We start from the raw sequence: 17,223 nt of genomic DNA on the forward strand, positions 1-17,223 counted from the left end.
CCCGGAGTAAACCTGGACTCCCAATGAAGTTGTGTGGAAGAGAAAATAGATGTATGACAAGAACATTACAAAGCACAATGGCTGTGCAAACATACACTTTTTTTTTATTATTATTATTACTACAGTCAGATGAAAAAAGTTCGTTTACACAACCAAAGCTATTTACACAACTATTAATTGTACAAAACCCTTTTTTTTTTAAATCTCAATACTGCTCTATGAAATCATAATAAAGTTGCATTTTCCTTTCTCGTTCTGTGGATTTCTATAAAAGCTTTCTGGCTGGACTCTCTTCAATATAATATATATACACTACCCTCTATTGGTAAAAAGAAAGGGGCGCCCATCAATAACAAAATTAGTGCTACATTTCTATGCGACATAATTAATTATATTCTAAAATTCAAATTAATCATGAATATGTTTTCAAAAACAGCTTGTGAAATAATTTTCTAAACGGGGTAATATTAATCAGGCAGCGATTAGCCACCTTTCTTACGTACTTTGACTGAGACGACATTGTGTAAGGCCCCATCGTGTGACGTAGAATTTCAGCGACGAGTTAGCTGTGTTTTTTTTTTTCCCAGGTCAGATCGGAGGGGTTTTGGAGGACAGTTGATCATGGCCCTGAGGGCGATCCGGTTGGTCTTCCCATCGGTGGCAACCGGTGTCAAAACCGTGAATGTTGTTCAGAAGGTAAGGGCACAAAATGCACAAACGCTAGTCCTTTTGGTACTCGCCACTTCGACAAGGACATGCTAAATTTAGCCGACTAGCTACCCATGTAGCCACTAGCGCTGTCCCTTAATCGTCTATGGCAAAACCTCAGTGATATTCAAGTGGCGATCATTAAACGTGTCGTTTTAATGAAGTCCTGTCGAAGTAAACTTAATCATACACACTTTTCTTCCACTCTTAAAGACAATATTTACTTTTGTCATCCAAGGCATCTATGCATATGACAGCGGCAAGGAAGCTGCAGTACGGCTGGTGGGCGTTCGCACTGGGCGAAAGGACCACGCCGCGTTTAAAGCAGTTCAGCAAGATCATTTCAGTGGATGGCAATTTAGCGTCAGGCAAAGGAGCACTAGCACAGAACCTGGCCGACAAACTAGGTAAGTTGTCTGTGTGCATGTACACTTCTGCCCCCCCACCCCCTCAAAAAAAATCCTCCCTATCTGATTATGTGGCCAATAATATAATTTACACAGTACAGTGCAAAGGTCTTAGGCCACCATAACGTTTGTTGTCTTAGCAATGCCATAATGATCAATTGCACACAGTCACCAAGGATGAGCTGTGAATACATGTGAAAACGTACTATAGAGCTTTGCATTTTGTGTTTCCCCAGGGATGCTCTACATGCCCGAACCTGACACCTTCTACTTGGACAAGATGACGGGAGAGAAAGAGCCCCTCTCTGTCGACTTCAACGGAATGTGCAGCCTGGAGAAGTTCTACGCAGACCCAAAAGCTGCAGACGGGAACAGCTACAGACTGCAGCTATGGATGTATAACATGCGCCTGCTGCAGTACTCGGAAGCCATCAAACACCTGCTCACCACAGGTAGCATGAACACCCATCGCAAACTTGCTTTTGTACTTTCATACTCATTGAAATTATGATTATGTCAAAGGCCAAGGTGTGATCCTGGAGCGTTCGCCCTTCAGCGATATGGTGTTCCTGGACGCCATGTTTAAACAGGGCTACATCAGGAAAGAGTGTGAGTATGGCTTTGTCATAGACACGCCACTTTCAAATGTACAGTACGCATGCCAATGCTGCATTTCTACTCGCAGGTGTGCAGCACTACAACGAAATCAAAGGAATCAGCATCTGCGAGTTCCTGCCGCCGCACCTCGTCGTCTACGTGGATGTGCCCGCTGAGGAGGTGCACAAGAAGCTGAAACTAAGTGGCAAGGTAAGATTGACTAACTTTAGTGCTTAATTGAATATTCTCCCCAAAGTTATGGGAATCATTCAGATTCATTTTGCCATGCATGTCTGTCTGTCTCTGACGGGGGGTCCGATTTTCTGACGATTGCTGAGTGACGACAAATTTAAAAAAGACAGACTAAGCACTGATGGAAACATGCCCTGCCTGTCTTGTGTGTTTATGTTATAAAATATACTTGCTTAAGTAGACTGCATCGACTATACATTTACTATAGGTGGCAGTATGCACAAAGAGAGTCATGAATTAGTCAAGATGACAAGACAATGTTTTAAATATATTGCCGTGAAATGGTTTCGCTTTATTTGTAACCTCTAAGCCGTATTTTCAGAATGTGCCGTTGCCGTATCTGAAGAGCATTGAGGACAGCTACAAGAAGTCCTTCCTGCCAGAAATCAGGTGGGTAATGCATGTTAAAAAAAAACTAAGATGCTGTACATCACATTTTATAAACACGATTTTGCTTAAGTTGTGGATTAATGTCTTACTCCAAGCATTGCGTATTTGGCTTTCAGTGAAAAGTCTGAGCTGCTTGCTTATGATGCGACCCAAATCCAAGATGTGGAGAGGGTAAGAGTTACAAAGTCACAAACTTTTTTTTTTCCGTAGTACGTTTAACTGACATCTTTTCATCCCATCAGGTGGCCGAAGACATAGAATATCTGAAGTTTGAAAAAGGCCCATGGCTAGAACAGGATGACGTCACCTACCATCACATGAGAATCCTGTGAGAGCTCTGTCGTTGAAATGCAAATACAGTGAACCCTTCTCATTCGTGAGGCTCGGGGCCAAAATTCGTACATCAGTGGAATCTACCATTGCGTTAAAGCTGATGGCAAACACTCGGTCGGTACCCCAACCTGATGACACTTTGGAAGGAGCAGGATTTTTATGATGTAACCGGAAGGGAAAGAGTTGCCTTTTCCAGTGTATCTTCTAAGTTGTACAGAATTATCACGAATTGACAGGGGTTCACTGCATACAAGAAAAAATGAGGCGTTGCAATTTTAAGCATGTTTGTCGTTTTCAGTGTTGAAGACAAACAGAGAGTGGCATCGTTGACCCACATACCCAAATTTCTGCCAGAGATCACCGTTGGGGCGCACGACTTTGATGAAAAATACTATGCCTATAAATCGGTATGAATTGTAGAATTATTAATTATGTTGTTTTGACTACTAACAGTCTCACTGAATTCTGATGTATTATTCTTTTAGCTTCCTGGCAAGAAATACGCTCAGGGTTATAACGCAGACGCCGGAGATAAATACATTTGGCTCAAGTAAGGGAGAACGACTTCTGGCCTCACCAGTGACCAATCAACTCGCAGTGTGAGAGATACATGGTTTCAACTTGTACATCTTATTATGTATGTATTAAAAAGAATAAAATTTCTCATGCACACCCATGATGTGATGTTGGAGTGTACTTACATACACTGGCCATTCCATTAGGGACACCTTAACTATATAATTAGATCCAATATATGCCTTTGTAAAGATGATAATACTCATTTTCAGAATAATCAATGTATAATATTGTGGTTGTACATCTTACTGACATTTTGTGACGTGTTCATTGAGGTCATAAACAATTATAGCTACAGCTATTGATTGTCATCTATTGTATGCAGAGCTGACACCACTCAATGTGGCGCCTGAGGCGAGACTTTATATATGCCAGCCGCTTTCATTGGCGTACGCTTACAAAAGACAAATACCATTGGTTTTACCATTGTCTTAATGTTTAAGATAATGTCATGCAATTTAAAATATAATGCAATTTAAAATAATGGAATGTCATTGTAAAATGAAAGTCATAATATGCATAATTTATGCATTTATAATACACTTATGTTCTATTTAGCCAAATGTAAATACAAAGGACTTAATTTGGTTCATTATCATGCTAGAAGACTTCAGGAAGAATTTTCCCTTTTTTGGTGGGAGGGGGTGAAACAAGCAGAAAGTTATCTGAGATTATCATAAAAATCATTACTAGTTCTTTAAACTACTCAATCATATCAGACTAGGCTGTTGTCTAGGTCTTTTATTGACCACCTGAAATGTCCTGCAGTGATGCATTTGGTCTACCTGTGCATTTAAACTTCTAAACCAGTACTAATAAAAGCAAAAAGGACAATTTTACTTAGCCATGTTTCTGGTGACAAATACAAACATTTTACATTTTTTTCTGGCAACAATACCAGATGCTTTAGCTGGTGAGAAAAGATTATTTTAGTCAAAGACAAAGCAATTAACAAGGCTACTTTTCCGCGAAATAAACTGAAATTCAGCTCACGACTTGACAATAGGGAAAAAGTTTTTTCTTCCTGGAGATAGACCATTTGAGAACCACTTTGACTACACAATCCATAGCGTGTATCTGTCAACTAACACAAGCTTACTCAAAATGATCATTTATGCGGAGGTTCTGAGCACTGGAAATTTCCCTGACAGCTCATACAGAAAATTAATATAGTTGTCTTGATACAAGGAATAACATCAGCCAACTTTGCATTAAAACAGACTTATGTTGCCTAAAACTTCACTTACCTCTCTCATTCCCCGCTGCTGTATCCCTGCTGCGGGCGAGTAACTTTCATATATCCATTACAGCTCGAGTAAAATCACAATAATACATTTAACAAGTTGTCGGCTAAAATGCCGACTTCACGCAGTGATTTACTCTCAAGACGTCTCATGACACGGAAGTAATATCAGCTGACGTCACTTCACGTGAATAAATTACCATATTAATTAGCCACGTGCATATTATTTACGTGGAATGAATACAGGTGTAAAGATTTACTATACTAAGTAGTATGTACGCTGGAGTCTATGCTATGTAGACTTAAAAGTATTTTTTTTATTATTATCCATTTTTTATTATCTGATCAATACTGGGTCAAGTGCCCGGGTGAAATCTGTCTGGGGACGCGACTGTGATTTACCACACATTGTACAGGCTCCACTATTTCTATCGGGCATCCACCACAATATAAAAACAATTGAATAACCCACAATAGTGACATTGAATAACAACTAAAGTTTTTTTAGCTACTCATCTCAGCCATTATTAAAAGTCTGCTAAGGCCTTTCGCCCAAAGTTGACTTTTTCATTGGAAAAAAGTCTAAAAACTAATTTAACGCTACAAATTGTCGCCCACGGTGTCTTACTCCGTGCTGAGATTAATCTGAAGGCGGATTAGCAATGCCGGCGCTCCGTTAATCAGTCTGAAGCGCGAATGCTCCTGCCACAACCTTTTCTGGCCGAGTCGTCAAAAGCTAGAACAGGTGAACGCATTTTACGACTGCTGCTGATGCTGACAAAGATAACAGATGATGCTTGTGTTCACCACACTGCATCGGGCGCGTATTTCAACATACCACCGCTAGATGGCAATGTTGTTCTCTGGTGTAGCCTGAAGGCACCCGTGAAGGCGCGTCCCAGAAAACAAGCTCCATCAGTCTTTGCTCAAGGTTTTAAACCATGCGCTGATTTAAACATTCCGACTGAGTAAGATTTCACACAATAAAAGTCAAAAGAATTTCCATGTGCAAATAGGCATGCACAACATGTGAGAAATATAATCTAAAATGGTTACAAGATAGATATGCATCCATCATCAACCCCCTCCCTTGCAAAAAACCCCCAACAATGTAAATGTGTAATTATAACAGATGGCCATATCAGACACCAAATTTGAAAATTCCCTCAAAGACAACTAATCATCGAGTTATTTACGTCCTAACAGCTGTGCTTAGTGTAGTCTGCATTTTTTTTGCGTATGCTTGGCAATGACTACAAGCTGGTATTTAAATGGCTATACTGCGGAGTGTCAACTAAATCAGATCTAATTGATTCCAGAGAGGAACCTGTGCAGCAGCTATAAACGACACGAAAGTCCAATCAAAAGTGTCTGTTCAATAAAAGTTAGTAAGCTGTAACAAGATGAATAACAAAAGACAACTTTAGAGGCAATCTTGGTGTTTTCCAGTATCTGTAGCTTCAAATAAAATAGCTGAAAATAGTTCTGTCGCACCACAGACTTGCGTCAGTAATACTCACCATGATGTCGGTTTGGAAAAGTGGACTGGAATTTATTTCAATCAGTAGTGTCTATTCTTAAGTTTAAAAAGAAGCACTTTTTCATCTCCTCTTGGCCAGATGGCATTTTCTACAAAGGTTAAAGAAAGATATTGTAAAGGTTAGATTTGATTTTATGGAGAGGCCCCTTTCTCTTTTTTGTTCGTGATTTCCATTTGAAGCTTTTTCTTACAAATATCAACTACACTCATGTATTCCCTTTAACACGGTGGATAATGCATCACAAAAAAGACAACTTATGTGTTAGCCTTCGCTAAAACACCACTAGCTACTATTTTGTATATTGAAAAATGACATCCAAAAATTTCATAGAATAAAATGAGCAGCCTTTGACGAGCTTGGATTCCAACCCAATCTTCTTAATTGTCTTCCTCAGGCTACCTTTTGAACTTGGAAATGAAAAAAAAAGTTTTTCTCTCCCACAATTCATAACAGTACGCCGGGAGCCGACTGACTGACACGGTGAGAAAAAGTTGACGAACCCTGCAGAAACTAATGAGGCATGTTTCGAAAAACAATAAATTAGACCCAAAATAAGGTTATTGAAAGCAGAAGTCAATCACACTGTACAATATCTCCTGTACCACTAAAATCAGGAGAAGCTTCCTTATTTGGACACAGGGAAAGATAGACGAGCCGTCGCGTGGGAGTCGTTTGATTCACATGCACTGCGTCGGAATCTTTTCATCAGCACCTGCATTTGTAGACGAGCACGTGTAAAGTAAAGACAAGTCATTGTAAGGCGTACAGTCACAAGTCGCAAGCTTTCCTTCTCATTTTGATCTTCCACCTGCCGAGCATGGGGCCCTGTTTTGACGTCGGTTCCTCTGCTATTTTAGCTCTCTCCTTTCTTGCAGGAAGTGGCTTGAAAGTGCATCCTGCACGCCACAGCTCATTAACTCAGAGGTGTCATGAGGGGAGGACTTGTGTATTTGTGTGTGTGTTTGTTGCCTGTGAGTTGTCTAAAAGCTAAAAACAGCGTCGCTTCTCTCCGGAGTTCTTGAGTGGGGGCGTCCGCCTGCCCCCCCTCCGAGTCAAAACAGATGGCATCAAAACCACCGAGAGGATTTTATCCACCCCGTGCTTCTTTGCTTTGCCGTGTGTTTGCATAACTGCGGACTGGCTACACGTGAGTCGTTTTTCACGAGTACCAGCTGCGCGCTTGTTACTGGTCATAATCGTCATCCTACAGAGGTGCAGTCGATTTTCAGCCAATTTACTGGAGACCATTACGAGGAATTAGGCATCGCATCCCTCATGACCACAGATGGAGATGGAAGCGTGAGTTGCGTCGCCTCTAGCACGCAGGAGGCTAAATGAAGGAATTCAAGTCAAAGGAGCACATGAAAAACGGCCATTACGCCGATAACTAGACCATCTGCCGCGCAAGCTGACGCTGACATGGCAGCCGCTGCGACACTTCCTCACCAAACTTGCTGGACACAAGGGATCATCCTGCTGAGATTGCCTGAAGCTAACACGTCAATCCCCAATTCAAGGTTGACTCCTCTCCGGGCCCCTTCATTGTGGTCTCCGATGATTTGGACCTTTATGGACTGAAGCACATTGCGACATCTTTCAAAGTCACATTTCAAAGTCAACGCTCGGGAAATGTATTCATTATCAAACTCCGCAATCGTGCCGTCTCGGCTAACCCCAACCCATGAATATCTAATGGAATATTCCTAGGAAAGCACACAAGTGTGGATTCTTCACATCGTGCTTCTGTACAATGACTTGGAATGAATTAGTGGTCAATGGACCTAACCAGCCGGAACCTCTTTTACACAGTTCAGACAAAATTGCCTAACCACAACCGTGTTTAAAGAAAAAGGCCCGTTCTGAAAAAGTTATTGGACAGGGACAATGATCAAGTGGCCCGTTTCGGATTCCGTCACCGAAGGCAGGAAATTGCCAAGATGCCTTTGGGTCTCATCCGTTGTCTTTACCTCTCACACAGAATAGCACACATGGGAAACAACTTTAATATTTTTGGAATTTATACCTGAAATACAGCTTGATTGGAAATCTTTGAGGGAATCCTGCATGAAGGGATTGTTGACACTCCCGAGACACCAGCAGCTTCTAATAACGTCTTCCTGCCTAGTAGTGTCGCTTTCATCTGTCGCCTTCATTAATATCCCTTTATCGGAAAACCTCTTTTATTCTGTCTGTCAAACACAAGTCATTTGACAGTCGGATGATTTTCATAAAACACCCGCTGTTTTCATCCCTTTCGCAAGACTAGTTTGTGCATTTCATTGGTGGAAAATAATTCTAAAACATCAATGTGACTGTCTAGTAAGCAGTCAAAAGTCGCACAGCTGTGTTTTGAGCTGAAGCCCGAAAAGAGATGAATATGTTCAAATGATCAAATGTCAAATTCAAATGCCAGGAAGAGAAATCAAAATCACTTTCGAGTTGGAATTGATGTAAATATATTACCGTGGTGTTTGTGTGCCATGTGTGTTCCCATACTTTTGATTTTAATAATCTTGTTTGGTGTGTATGGAAAGAACACACTTGGGATTCTTATGACATACATTTTATGATTTTTTTTTTTTTTTTATGACACATTTTATGGGCTGTATGGATAGCGGCACATGACATATTTCCAGTGGGAAAGATTCATAGCCGTACCAGCTTTCGGGTTGTTATTATCCTGAAAGATAAATAAGCTAATCGATCTCAATTCCTGATCAGTAGCTTGACATTTTTCAACCAAATATTACCCAATTTCCACAATCTATATCTAATTTTTTTAATGAATGACAGTTTCCCAAATTTGACCCTTGTGATATATTTTGTGCCTGGAGGCTTACAAATCATCCACGTTAAAGCCTGGCACCTTTTCTGCCTTGATTTTCACTTGTTCTCCCATGTCATGCCAAGTTATTCAATCAAACAACCGAATTGATTGTCTAGAAAAGCCTACGAAACAATATCATCTGTTTCCATGGCAACTTTTTTTCCTTTCAGACTTCCCCGTTCCCCATCGTAATTGCTCGCGTCAACGGTATATTTACCATTAAACTGACAGAGGGAGCTCATTTCCCGGGCAAATAAATTTACTCTGATAAACATGCTAAATTACACACTCCGAAGCGTAATGATGTTTCCGCACGTTTGCTGGTAACTGGAATCAATTACCTAATTGGCATCATGGGGCAATTCATCAAAGTCTCCTCCAAGGACTTCTGAAGATGACTTAGGAATCAAGGTTTTAACTGGATATGGTCACATTTGGGAAAAAGACAATCCCAGTCTGTATTTCAAGACACTCCAAATTCGAGATGTTGCAAAACGCATTCAATTTCATCAATCTACAACATCAAAAAATCGGACCATCTCATTTCCGATCCAGCTTGACCTTTTTGAGATCACGGGCCGTTAGAGCCCATCTCAGGTAGTTGACTTGGAGGAAAAACATTCACACTGGAAATGGAGCCTCGCTGTCTGGGCCAAAATCTGTCAAATGAACCATAACATCGTCAGTGACTGGAAAATTGAACCATGGAGTGGAATATATTTTTGCCATTGTCAGGTCCAGTGTCATCCAACCTTGTTAAATGGTAAAATGCAACTTTAGTTGTTGCTGTTGTTTTTCTGTAGCTGACCTCCAAAATGGGAGCGATGCGGGACTGTTTTTTTTTAACTGTGGTGTGTGATGGGACTTTTTTCATGTGGGAGTGGGATAGGACTGAAAATCCACTTCCTTAGGACAGGTCAAATATGCTTTGGCATATATTTAATACAATATTTCAGTATAGTTTGTTCTGAAGTGCTACATTGAGATCAAGGTCTTTTTGAAATCCACAGCCTGGTCAGATTTGTTTTCGTTGGATATTTAAATGTTTAGGGCTAATGAAATGTTTAGGTTTGGACATATGTTAAAAAGTGTTGGATGTTTTAGTCCGAGTCCGATTTCAAGGTCTTGAAGTCCGGTCCATTAACGAGATCTTGTAAGCTTCGTCGGATGTCATCTGTTTAGCTTTGGTCAGATGTTGAGGGCTGTTCAGATGTTTTATGCCAAATCAGATGTCAAGACCTGGTCAAATATTTAGGCCTTGTCAGATGTCGAGGTATGGTCTGACGCCCGACCAGATGTGGAAGGCTTGGTTCCACCATCTGGTGCCACATTTCGACTCTGCCATATCCCATTAGCGTATCCCCATCAGCCACCTTTCCGGAAATGCCAAGGCACCATCTCGCCCAGTAGGACGGCATCCTAATCGAAACCGACCACACTCAGAAAACGCACATTTTCTCATGTGTCACAATTCACTGTTCATTTTTATTCACATACTTGAATCCTTTTATTACTCCGCTTATATGATCTGCCTCACTGTTTCCCTCAGGATATAATATACATCTCTTTCTTACACTGGAAAAATAAGAATACATAAGGAGAAGAAGGACACACTTTCAGGAGTTGCCAACCTACAACTAAACATATGCAGCCCGGAGGGTGCGTTAAGGAATACCGAGGGAGCCCACATGAAACCCAGAAACACTCCCAAGCATGAAGGGGTTTAGATCCGTGCACAAGGTCAGCTAAAGAGCTGAACCTCCTGGATTTAATTGGTGTCCTGTGCTCGTTATAATGTCCAAACAGCGAGGGCGAGCGTCACGGGGGCAGGAAAAACTCAAATGTTCCTTTTCTAAAAGGTTGGTATTTAAACGAGGCACTCGAACACTTTAGGTCAGCGTTGACCTTATTTCTTTTCCGACGGCAGCCACGTGCACATTCCCTCTGGAGTTCCCGTGGAAATGCGAGAATATCCGGCGCGTCGGAAAGCTTCTAATGCGCCTATTTTGCACCGGCGTTGTCCCCTCAAGGCTAACATTCATCTTCTGCTGTGTAAAAAAGAGGAACTGCAATTGCACTTCCACCCACATCAAATAAAGCCATTGTACGCTGAAACACATTCAAGGTGGTCTTTTTTCCAGCTTGCAGGCTTTAGTCTGACATTTTTTTTTTTTTTTCCTAATCCGGGGATGTATCTGAGGGACTTCCGAAGCGAGCGTCAAAAGTGTTTCTCGTGAGGGACGCTCGGGTACAACAGGCTTCGGTGTCAGGCGAAGATCAGATGTAATATTCCTTGATGTTCTCCCGAACCGAAACGTGGGGGCGTGTCTCAGTCCTGTAGTCCATGTATACAGCGTGGGCGCCCTCCCGCTTGACAACGTCGTCACGCTGGGCCTGCCGGCGCTGGTAAAGGAGGCGAGTAGCGGCAGCTAGCGCGCATGCCCCGATGAAGGCCGCCGCTGTGACCACTCCTAAGAGACAGCGGGGGAGGATCCATTAGAACAATAGAAAAGATCATTAAATCAGCATTTGCGAGGTAACTTTTGCTAACAATCTCATAAATAAAGGCTTGCGTGAAATGACTGTCGCCCCCACAAATGCTAGTGTGGAAAGTCAATTAGGATGGCACGCTGATAAGCTGCACAAAAGGCCAGGATGTGAGGGCTCTAATGGCGGCAGCGGCGTCGGGGATGTAATGGGAGAGCGAGCAAATGTTGCCAACACTGACGATGATGAAAATGATTTGGAAATGCTTGGCTGATTATTGATTATTGCGCCGCTTGAGAGGTCGTCACGGATCAACTCATTTCACACAATGTGCGTACGACTGATGCATGCTATTATTACCTTCGCTGTTAAAATTAAACATTGGCACATTGATATCATCTAACACAAGAGTTTTTTTTTTTTTTTTTTTAAATGTATTTATTCAACATGTATTTATCCAGCTAAGGCAACTGAGAACAGATTCTCATTCGCTAAGCCGGACATTGTATAGATTTTTCCGTTTCAACAACAACTCACTCAGGAATTTTCATTATTGTGGTTGTAGTTTGCATCGATTGCATATATATATATTGTAATATGTTTTCTAATCAACACAATATCAATCCTTCAGGCTCTATTCTGGCCATTTGCGACCATTTCACTTGCTTTATTGGAGTCATTTGAATTGCAGGAATGGGAATGTAATAAAATATCTCAAGGCTGGGGGGGTTACAAAATGATTTTGTTATTTGAGACTTCAGTTCTTTTACTATGTCATGGCCAAATGAAAGTCACAAAACTGCATTTTTTTTTTTAAAAGGGAGCAATTTGATACTCTTATTTTCCAAAAGCAGCTTTTAATAACTTACACTGCATCTGAGTTAAGAAAATTCATGTATGCAATTTTGATTTATACCTTAGAGAATCATTATATTTTGAAATAACAAGTGGTGGGCCACTTTGCTGCCTATAGAAAAACGACTATTAGAACCTGAGTGAAGAAATACACAAGATTTTTGAATCCACCTCTCAATATTTACTGAGATTTTTTGATTCATCTCATATTGGATCTTTATGTCACACTATACAAAATATCTACAAATAAAATCAGTCAAATGATCATAATGTTGGAGGATGAGAATACCAATTTGTACTCCATATTAAACGTCATCACTTTATTGAGTATTTTGAAGTGGGCCCAAGCAACCGAAACACTGTGGCACCCCATCTATTTACTGGCGCAAAAATCCATATTTGTGTTGTAGTAGCCTCGGTGAGTCATCGATTCTCTTGAATTTCCCCGCCCTCTCAAACAAGAAAGATTTCTCTGTTGACATTTGCAGTGACACAACGCACATGACGCTGTACTGTGTTGTCAAGCACTCCCAATCTCAGCAAAAAATAATAAACACAATGAATGGTCCAGTAATTAATCAATTCAGTGGAAACTCAGTTCAGGAATGCCTCAGCTTGGGAATGATTCACTATCCAGACTAATGTATGTACATACTGCTTCACTTTACACATTATTTTCGGTTCACTTGAACTTGTTGCGGAAGGTTCAGTTGTGCTTTTTCTTCCCCTCCATAAACATCATTTGCTTTTTGCTCCGCCATCAGTATGGTTTAAAAAAAAACTGCAAGCAATAGTGCGTAAATGTTTTGGAAAAAAAAAAAAAAAAAGGCATGAGTCATTTGTGAATTCACTGCATAATTTGCTACGGCAAAATGTACCATCTGCACTAATGTGAGTTGGGTGCATTGTAAATCGGCGAGTCATGGCCGGAGACTGAGGCTCAACTTGTCCATAAAAGCAGTGTGCCTGATCATAATTGGATTTAAAACAAATTGTCCATGTTAACTTAGACACTGTATGGTCAGTAGACCCCACAATACTGATCCCATTATTGACATACCTGCTATGACAGCCACATCATTTTGTGTATCACGTTCGTGCTTCTTCTTTCCATTATTTGTTGTCAAAGTTTGATCTGGAAAAACACAAAACACATTTCCTGAATGGAGCCTTAATATTATTGTAAAAGGTGGCAATAGGATATTTGGATGTTGTTTATGTGGGCTATGCCAGTACACCGAGACTCACTCATGCTGCGATTGCATCTCAGCCAGGTGTAAACACAGTCCCATGTTCATAAATCAACATGACGTGAATGAAATTAGTAGCCTTCTGCTAGCTGATGCTAGAAGCTGACTCTCCATGCATCCATTTGGACACAAGAGAGCATTTTAACACTGTCTTGCGCTTAAGTATTATTTTCAACATGCTTCTGTTAGTGGGACCTTACCTGCATGGACTGTTGCAAAGCAACGACACCAAGTCTTCAAATAGGATTATGGAAGGACCAATTAACCCTAACCCTAACCCTAACAATGATATTTGCATCATTGTATGCTGTAAGTATTTTGTTGACGCTCCTTTGGTAGCAATCGCAGGCAGAAGTCTTTTTGAATTTGCTCGTTCCTTTACTCCATCAGATTGGATGCACGACCGTTTCCAGATGTCTCCAGAGATTTTTGGTTGGATTTACTGTAAATCTAGGCTCTGGCTAGGCCACTCAAGGACATTCGGAGTTGTCTTGAAGACACTCCTTTGATATCTTGGCTGTGTGCTTAGGGTCGATGTCCTGCTGGAAGATTAAGTTTCTCCGCCATGTCAAGAACGTTCAAGAGCAGGTTTTCATTTAGGGGGGTGTCTGGACATTGCTGCGTTCTTCTTTTTCTCTGATTAGTCTTCCAGTTCCAGTTAGTGTGTTCCAGTAAGTTCAATGTAAACTCACTCACTATAGTTAAAGAAGTGATATCATCGCAATATCAGTTTTAGCCCTAGTTGAGAGGTCAAACACACCAAATTTCAATGTCAACCAGCAGCGCACCTTGCGAAGCTCGCGAGGAGGAGTCCGCCAGTGCACCGCAATTCGATTGGACCAATGGACCACGAACTGTAACCAACGAGCTTCCGGGGTTGGTAAGCGCCGCCTTGAGCAATGCCACGTTGTTGAATTGCACCAACGAAAGGCAGCCTACAAAACCCTTCGAAGCTGCCTCAGCTACCTCCTCGTGGAATGTGTCCAACCCTGTGGAGATACAGATAGTTTAAATATGGTCGGCTCGTACCTGATTGTAGCTTTTGGTTGGCGCTTTTAACAAAATGGACGACTTACTGATAACTTTACCCAACGACAAAGTTCGGATCAAGACTAGTTCTCCGTCAAAGGATAGGGTATATTTTCTGTGGATGTCCTGGTCCACCTGTTTGAAGAGAAAGCAAATCAACATAAACTTATAAATTCATTGATTGTGCCTTCTTGTTTTATTTTTCTTGGGTTGTTTACTTGTGTGTACATTGTGAACTATGTCTCGTCACCGTGGGATGGTGGGAACGTAATTTCGATCTCTTTGTGTGTCTTGGCATGTGAAGAAATTGACAATAAAGCAGACTTTGACTTTTGATTTAATACAAAATCTATATTGTGAATACTGAGATGATGAATGATTTGATTTTCTTGGATGGTAATCAAGCAGTGGAAGCTTTGAAGCAAGGCAATGAACCTAACAATTGTTTAAGTAAACACTGCCGACAACACAGACTTCAATAAATCTGATTGAAAACAACTTCAAATTTATTCTCTTGATCACCCTAGTGTTTCTGTAAACAACTGTTAGCCCACCAAAACCAAATGCATCTCACACGTCCGAAAGAAGAAAATTGAATGCTTGTCCAAAGCGTCCTATCCGACTATAATAGCTGGCTTATGGACGACAATAAAACAGCGGAAGCTTAGCTAGCTTACAGCATTAGCGTCTGACCCTTGGCGCTGACTTGGCGTTTGGAGCCAGACCATCTTTACGAGGACCACCGTGGAAATAACTCATGTTATCCTTGGCACCTTTTGAAGCTGTAACAGCTCCATGATGTTTGGCTACTCTTCAAAGTTATAAACTAAACTGGCCGTCCATGCTGTTGCCCTTAGTCAGCAGGACACATTACATCCTCTATTTGTCATTAAGTCTTTTCAAAGTGTTTGGCTCCACATACCCCACAGCACTTTTTAAACACATGAAAAGTTCTTCCCGGGGGAGTTTTTTTTTTCCCCCACAACCCGGCCAGCTTCATTAATACCAGGCCACGAGCCCTTTGTGAAAAAGTCTCAATTTGCATAATAAAGTAATTAATCAATGCTAATGCATTCTGACAGACAGCACATTGCTACTGGACGACATTTGAACACGGGTCCATCCACCTGCGCCTGCCTCACCTGCACGTAGATTTTCTCCTCCACTCTGTGGATTCGTACTCGGTGGAGTCGTCCATCTGCCAGGTTAGTGGCGGCGGGGCAGAAGACGTCTGGCTTCCTGTCCGTCTGCAGGTGGTACCAGATCTGCAGACTCCCTGGATGCAAAGCACGAACAGCACAAATGTGAACCGCGTGGCCCCCCTTTTCTCTTTATTTAACTCACAGTTGCGTTTGCCTGACGGGACTGACAAGTGTGAAAACAAGTGGCGTGAGGAAATAAAAAGGATGCCGTGCTTTGCAGACACGTAGGTGTTTTTGTAAAAGCTGACAACAAGTCGGTCTTCAAAGTACCTAACGTGTTTTTTTTGCTGTTGTTCAAAATAAAGTCATGTAAGTCTTGAAAGAACCAAACATAATCATTTTTGTAGAAGCTATTGTTTCTATAAACATTTATGAGACTGGCCTAAAAAATATATATATATATATAAAATGCTTTATAAATATTTATGACACTTTATTTTTCAAAGAACTTAAAAAGTGTTTTTGTGAATAAAGAATTTAGAGTCATCAAAACATTTTCTTATCGTCAGCTTTGGGGACAATTTAGTCCTTAGTAAACCGAGCATGTATCTGTCAAAACAAATAGACAATTTCGATTTTTAGCTTGTTTTTGTAAATATTGAAGACAAGTAGCAGGTTTAGTTTTTCGAAATCCTAAAAACAATTTAGTCTTGAAAAAATCTATATCACTGAAGACATCATCAACAACCCTAGCAAGGTGTTTCTGTGAAATCTGGTTTTCAGTATCTAAAGTAGAAGCTACTTTGTCTTTTTGAGAACGTTGACAACAATTGAACAAATGTAAGATGTCTTGTTTTCCGAGAACCGGAGGACCATTTATAGTCTTTCGTGAATGAGTCTACTAAACATTCAAAAGTGTGTTTCTTCTAAAAACATCAGTGAAAACAATTTTATGCTCAATTAACCCAACATGAGCATTTTTGTAAACACTAAAAACCATTTGGCTTATTCAACATAACAGAGGTACACTTCCGGTGAGGTCACCTAGGCAATTTTGTGTTTTTCATAAACACTAACAAATTTGCACAAGGGTTTTCAAGGGTTTTCTAATTATCCATTCGCCTTCCAAGAAAATTAGCAAACACGATGGAACCATTAGAACAAGGGTGGTTGCTGGAAATTGGCCTTTATACGCCTATATAAATAAAAACCAGACATTTGCAGCTAGAATACTCATTTACCACATTAACAGTGTATTCCTGATTAGATTAATGTTATCCTCACTGAAAAACAGTGATTTTATTTGAAAAATAAGGATATTTCTTAGTGACCCCAAATTTTTGAAGGGTTGTGTGAACGCACCGTTCCTGGCCACAATTACAGCAATGTACTGGCGGCTGAGGGTGCTGACAGATAGCAGCAAGGCGGGACTCTGCGAGGTGATGAAGCTGAAGGAAAAGTCCTCTCTGGCCCGACTGCTGCTGCTGCTCTCCGCCTGCAAGCTTTTGTTCAGCATCACAGAGAAAGGCTCCTGAAGTGTGTAGGTCAGCGATGACTCTTTGTCGAAGGACACCGACACCTCTGCG

The 17,223-nt window shown here is 41.0% G+C and overlaps 2 protein-coding genes across 3 annotated transcripts in view; one reads left to right on the forward strand and one right to left on the reverse strand.

The window, feature by feature from the left end:
- Positions 1–526: 526 nt before the first annotated feature.
- Positions 527–3,363, forward strand: ndufa10 (NADH:ubiquinone oxidoreductase subunit A10). The gene is made up of 10 exons (XM_088383803.1): positions 527–696; positions 947–1,115; positions 1,352–1,567; positions 1,638–1,724; positions 1,801–1,922; positions 2,287–2,354; positions 2,471–2,525; positions 2,597–2,682; positions 2,986–3,094; positions 3,173–3,363. Exons 1-10 carry the CDS (start codon positions 622–624, stop codon positions 3,239–3,241), a joined length of 1,056 nt encoding a protein of 351 aa, XP_088239929.1. The 5' UTR covers positions 527–621; the 3' UTR covers positions 3,242–3,363.
- A 6,976-nt stretch (positions 3,364–10,339) lies between these two features.
- Positions 10,340–17,223, reverse strand: part of LOC148394180 (contactin-associated protein-like 5) — a 79,277-nt gene continuing 72,393 nt past the window's right edge. For both annotated transcript variants that reach the window (XM_088383335.1, XM_088383336.1), the window contains exons 21-26: positions 17,000–17,218; positions 15,638–15,771; positions 14,543–14,630; positions 14,255–14,455; positions 13,277–13,351; positions 10,340–11,345 (exon numbers count right to left, since the gene is read on the reverse strand). In XM_088383335.1, coding sequence (XP_088239461.1) covers positions 11,152–11,345; positions 13,277–13,351; positions 14,255–14,455; positions 14,543–14,630; positions 15,638–15,771; positions 17,000–17,218 — 911 coding nt within the window. In that variant the 3' untranslated portion in view covers positions 10,340–11,151. The remainder of the gene's footprint in view (positions 11,346–13,276; positions 13,352–14,254; positions 14,456–14,542; positions 14,631–15,637; positions 15,772–16,999; positions 17,219–17,223) is intronic.

Source organism: Syngnathus floridae, chromosome 8 (assembly GCF_059516105.1).
Source record: "Syngnathus floridae isolate MCC-2025c chromosome 8, RoL_Sflo_1.0, whole genome shotgun sequence".
NCBI lineage: Eukaryota > Metazoa > Chordata > Actinopteri > Syngnathiformes > Syngnathidae > Syngnathus > Syngnathus floridae.

Coding starts and splice junctions, on each gene's coding strand:
- ndufa10 (XM_088383803.1), top strand. CDS start 622: ATGGCCCTGAGGGCGATCCGGTTGGTCTTCCCATCGGTGGCAACCGGT. Junction 697..946: donor CCGTGAATGTTGTTCAGAAG/GTAAGGGCACAA, acceptor TTGTCATCCAAG/GCATCTATGCATATGACAGC. Junction 3,095..3,172: donor AATACTATGCCTATAAATCG/GTATGAATTGTA, acceptor TTATTCTTTTAG/CTTCCTGGCAAGAAATACGC.